The following is a 6,000-nucleotide window of genomic DNA, read 5'->3' on the forward strand; positions in this document are numbered from 1 at the left end:
TTATTAAGTACAGGTGGTACCTAATAAAGTGGTCACTGAGTGTACTTGCAGATATTGTTGTTTTTTTAACAATGAAGTTAATGCATTAACTTAGAAAGAATATACATTAAGTTAGCAGTGGCAGATGTAAGAGGGTGAGTCAACATATTTAAAATAATGAAGTAAGAACTGAATTGAAAACACATGCTGAGCCTTGATAATCCAAATGAAACATCACAGGGTGCTAGCCCCAATTTTCTACTGCACTCACGTACCAAATACATCAATAGCCAAGAACCGTTCTAATTTGAGTACCTTCACCTTGATGCTCCTTGACATCCAGCAACTGGAGTCCGACACATGCAGAGAGTAGTCTTTCCATGCCATCAGCACTGGTGTTAAGATGTTTGGCAATGGCATTAGAAGAGAGTGGGACAGCGTCCTCCTGCAGAAGGTCAAATACTCCCAATTCGCAGGCAGCAAACATTGTCTACAACCAGAACCATGCTATGAATTGCTTTATATAATTGTACATTCCATATTTGACAGGTTGCATCAGGGTCCATTCAAGTTTCTTATCAGTCAACTGTATACATCCATACCAAGGTGCACTACACAGCACATATAACTTGTACACAATTCATAAAGTAATATTACCACAAATAAATAATAAAATACATGCCATAAGACTGACATCTAGCTTAATGTGCAATTATGACAAGTTAAAAAGTAAACTGTGTAACACTGGCAGAAAGTTCAGAAGTCTAATGTATTGGGGGAAGGAGCTTCTTCCCATCCTAATAGTCCTTGTCTAATGTGATGGTGCCTCCTGCCTGATGATAGAGGGTCAAAGTAATCAGAATCAGGTTTAATATACAGTATAAAGTTAAATTTGTTACTTAGTGGCAGTACAGCGCAATATGCCTGCTTTGCTGCCACTGCTACTGTGCGATCGAGGATCTCCGGAGATGTAGGCCCCAAATCCTCGGCTTTGCCTATTGCTTATTGCCAGGGCTGGGGTCGAAACGCTTGGCTGAGATGGTGCTTGGTGCTCAGTGTTGAATAGGTGGTCGGAGGCTCAGTTTTTCGGATGGACTCTGAATCGGACTGTGGTCGGATGCTTCCAGGATGCTGCATCAGCAAGTTGGTGGCGCTGGGGGTTTACTGTCTGCGTGAGATGATGGAACTTTGAGAGACTCTGACTTTTACTGTGCCATCGTCTGTTCTTATCAAATTATGGTATTGCTTTGCACTGTTGTAACTGTTATAATTATGTGGTTTTTAATTTTTAAGTCAGTATGTCACGTGTTTTTGTGATATCATTCTGGAAAAAGATTTTTATCATTTAATGTATGCATTACTAAATGACAATAAAGGGACTGTCCTCATAATCATAATAAAAGCAATAAATTAAAATAAGAATAGATATAAATAATTGGATAAGTAGTGCAAAAAAGAGCAGGAAGGAAAAAGGTGAGGTACTACATGGTTCATTGTCCATTCTAAAATTTGTGTGTGTCTCCACCACCACCCCCCCCCCCCCCCCAGTCTGGCCCACTATGGAGCTGAACTTTCTACAGATTCTCCAATCCTGGGGAGTGGCTGCTCCATACCAGATGATGATGCAAACAGTCAGAATGTTCTCCATAATAGATCTGTAGAAACTTGCTTGTGGTTGTGAGACAGGTGGGGAGGGGTCCTTGACATTACTAAGGGCCCTGTGTATGCAGTGCAACTGATAAATATCATGGATGGGTACAGTAATTCAAGTGCACAGGATAGTAATACAGTTGTAGAGTAGTGAACTCAGCCCAGTACATTAAGGGCACATCCCTGCCCAGCACAAAGTACCTACAAGCAGTGCTAACTCAAGGATACAAACCTTCTCATCAAAGATCCCCTCCATCTGGGTCATGCCATCTTCTTACAGCTGCCACTAGGCAGGATTGAAGTCCTTCATGGCTAAATTCAAGGACAGTTATTTCTCTTCAGCCATTCACTCTTGATCCAACCTGCATCACTACCTCAGCATAGTAACACTACGCCTACTTTGATCACTTTGCACTACGCGGCACATGTTTTGTGTTCTTCTTGCAAAGATTATATATAATTTGTGGGTTTTTCTGCAAATGCTGCTTATCTGCTATGCACTGTACATATGATGCTGCTGCACATAATTTTTTTCATTGCCCCTGTGTATTAATGTACTTGTGTATATAAACATGACTTTGATGTTATATTTCAGGAAAATCAAGTTGATCACATGAATCACCAAGGCACAGGAGACTACAGACAGTGTTGGTAAATGAAGTTAGTATAGATAAGATTTATTGGCCTGCATGGACTTAGAACTTAGAACATAATACTGGCCTTTTGGCCTATGATGTCCTGATTCATTAACCTACTCCAAGATCAATCTATACCTTCCTCCCACATAGACCTCCATTTTTCTTTCATCCGCGTGCCAATCTAAGACTTACCACCATCCCTGGCAGGGCATTTCATGCATCTATCACTCTCTGTGTAGACAAATTACCTCTAACATCCACCCCCCCCCCCCCATACACCTTAAAGTTATGCCCCCTCATTTTAGCTTTTTCCACCCTGGGAAAAGTCTGACTATTCACTGTATAGCTATGCCTTATCCTCTTATACACTTCCAGGTCACCTCTCATCCTCCTTTCCAAAGAAAAAAGCCTTAACTCACTCAACCTATCCTCACAAGACATACTCTGTAATCCAGGTGGCATTCTGGTAAATTTCCTCTGCAATCACTCTGCATCCTTCCTATAATATGACCAGACCTGAACATAATATTCAGAGGGAGAAGAAGATGGCGGCGCGACGCAGCGTGCATGGCCGTTCCAAATGACTATCGATTATATGTAACTAGGGGGCCATGCACAATCCGGATTTGATGGAGACAGCCATGAGAAGCACAGAGAAACACCTGGAGAAACCTCTGAAATGCCTGCTCCGCTGCCATTGCTACTGCGCAATTGAGAATCTCCGGAGACGAAGGCTCCAAATCCTCGGCTCTGCCTATTGCCTGGGGCCGGGGTTGGAACGTTCAGCAGAGATGGTGCTCGGTGTCAGAGAGGTGGTCGGAGGCTTGGAGTTTTCAGACTGACTCGGAGTCAGATGCTTCCAGTATGCTGCATCAGCAAGTTGGTGACGCTGGAGGTTTACCGTCTGCATGAGATGATGGGACTTTCAAGAGTCTTTGAGACTAGTACTGTGCCATGGTCTGTTCTTATCAAATTACCATATTGTTTGCACTGTTGGAACTATGTTATAATGTGGTTCTTGTTAGTTTTTAAGTTGGTTTGTCATGTGTTTCTGATATCTTTCTGGAAAAACATTGTATCATTAATGCATGCATTACTAAATAACAATAAAAGGGGACTGCGTGTCCTCATAATCTAAATCTAATACGCCATGTGTGGTTTAACCAGAATTTAATAGATCTGCAATATTACCTCATGGGTCTTGAACTAAATTCCCTGACCATATGCCTTTCTTATGGTGGCCTGGAGGGATGGTATTTTTACTGTATGACTCTATGCCCTGGAATACCAGTCTTTGCTTGTTTAGTGGTGTCCAATGCATTATGCTTAGAGTTTCTTTGGAAATATGAGATTGAGACTTTCCTTTGCCTACATCAGGTTGGTGTAAAAGGTCCCTTGGAAATCTTTGAAACAAAGTTTCTCAGTGTAATGAGCACTTTGAATTCTTTGTCCTAGAAGATTTCAGAGGTAAGATCACGAGAAGTATCAAAAGAGGAATTACAACTTTTTTTTTATCATGATATTAAGGGCCACAGGGAACTGGCTCAGAAGAGTGAGTGGGAATTAAAGGAGCCCTTTCTGGTTGGTTGCCAGTGACAAGTGGTGTTCCTTGGGTCAGTATTGGGACTGCTACTGTTCACATTGTCAACGATTTAAATAACTGAATTGATGGCTTTGTGGCAAAGTTTGTGGGTGATATGAAGAATAGGTGGAAGGGTAGGTAGTGTTTAGCAAGCAATGCAATTGCAGCAGGACTTAAACAAATTAGACGAATGGGCAAAAGAAGTGGCGGATGGAATAGAGTGTTGGGAAATGTATGATAATGCAGACTATTATCTAAGTGGGGAGAAGGTTCAAACATCAGAGGTGCAGAGGGGCCTGGGAGTCCTCGTGTAAGACTCTCAGCAGGTTAATTTACAGGTTGAGTCTGTGGTAAAGAAGGAAAATGCAATGTTGGCATTTATTTCGAGGAGAATAAAATATAAAAGCAAGGAGATAATGCTGAGGCTTTATCAGACACTAATCAGGCTGCACTTCAAATATTAAGAATTTTAGGCTCCATATCTCAAAGAATAAGTTGTCCAGAGGAGGTTCACAGGGATGATTCTGCGAATGAACGAGTTAACGCTTGTAGTCTTTGGCAGCTTTGGGCCTGTACTCACTGGAATTTAGAACAATGTGGGGTGGAGAGGGGAGGTCTCATTGAGACCTATTGAATGTGTAAAGGACTAGAGAAGGTGGATGTGGAGATGATGTTTCCAGCTGAGGGGGCGATCTTTTAGAACATAATATCCCATGTGTAAGAAGGAATATTTTTAGCCAGAGTGTGGTGAATCTGTGGAATGCTCTGCCACAGAATGCGGTGGAGGCCAATATTGTGGGTATATTTAAAGCGGAAGTTGAAAGGATATGATGGGAAGGTAGGTGTATGGAGTTGAGTAGGATCCAGGATCAGCCATGATGGAATGGTGGAGCAGACTCAATGGGCCAAATGGCCTATTTCTGCTCTTATGTCATATGGTGTTATGGTCTAAGAGGACCAGTAATGATGGAGCAGGATTGAAGGGCCGAGTGGCTAACTTGCACTCCTTATCAGTAGCTAACTCAGCTATCATCATCTGACAACAGATATGGATGCATTGCTGTAGTTAAGTGCTACACCTGCCCCCTCACCACCATCTGGGGCCCCAAACAGTCATTGCAGGTGAGGCTGTACTTCACCTGCAAGTCTGTCAGGGTTGTCCATGGCATCTAGTGCTCCAGATACATCGCTGAGACGCCACATAGATTGCCACACAGCTTTGTCAAGCACTTTCTCTCTGTCGACAACGGCAATGCCTCATAATCTGTCAGGGTAGCCTCCAACCTGATAACGGGAACATCAATTTCTCTAAATTCCAGTAATTTCTCCCCTCCCCTTTCTCACCTTTTCCATTCCCCATTCTGGTTCCCCTCTTACCTCTTCTCTTCAATGGCCCATGAGCTCCCTCTGGTGTTCCTCCTCCTCGCCTTTGTCCCAAGATCCACTCTCTGCTACTACCAGGTTTTTCTTTAGCCCTTTACTTTTAGCACCTATTCCCTCCCCTCACAGCTTCTTACTGCACCCCCCCACCCCCACCCACCTACTTTCCCCCTCACCTGGTATCACCTATCACCTGCCATCTTCTACTCCTTCCCCTCCACCCACTTCTGCTTTGAGTTTCTGCGCCCCCACCCCAACTCCTTTCCAGTCCTAGCCCGAAATGCCAACTGTTTATTCTGCTCCATAGATGCTGCCTGACCTGCTGAGTTCCTCCAGCATTTTGTGTGGGCCGCTCAATATTTCCAGCATCAACAGAATATCTTGTGTCTATGATGTGATGAGGGTTAAATCCAATGGATAAGTAAATACATTTTAACTGAAAAGTTATCAATGACGTGATTTCACTTCCTTAGCTTTGTGAGATTCTTGCTTACCTTGGATATAAGAAATCCATCCATATAATCCAGCAGCTTCTGTGGATACTCAAGTTCCTGCTTGGAGTATTCCATAATAAAAACTTGTTAGCTTTCTTAATGTGCAGCAACCCACTTCTTCATGGGTTCTGTTGGGTAATCAGTAGCTCAATATCATTTGCAAGTTCCCCGGTCACAGCCAGAATATAAGGGATCTGCTCATCTGCTACGATGACTCATTGGTTGCTGAGCTTGCTGAAAGTACCTGGTACTTTCTAATCACTTAAGGAGATTGGGA

The 6,000-nt window shown here is 43.0% G+C and overlaps 1 protein-coding gene across 1 annotated transcript in view; it reads right to left on the bottom strand.

Annotated features, from left to right (window-relative positions):
• Window positions 1-5,798, bottom strand: part of asmt (acetylserotonin O-methyltransferase) — a 46,810-nt gene extending 41,012 nt beyond the window's left edge. Inside the window, exons 1-2 of the mRNA XM_072264227.1 lie at window positions 5,724-5,798; window positions 295-469 (exon numbers count right to left, since the gene is read on the bottom strand). Of these exons, the coding sequence (XP_072120328.1) occupies window positions 295-469; window positions 5,724-5,798 (250 nt within the window). The remainder of the gene's footprint in view (window positions 1-294; window positions 470-5,723) is intronic.
• Between the last annotated feature and the right edge of the window lie 202 nt (window positions 5,799-6,000).

This window comes from Mobula birostris, chromosome 7 (genome assembly GCF_030028105.1).
Source record: "Mobula birostris isolate sMobBir1 chromosome 7, sMobBir1.hap1, whole genome shotgun sequence".
NCBI lineage: Eukaryota > Metazoa > Chordata > Chondrichthyes > Myliobatiformes > Myliobatidae > Mobula > Mobula birostris.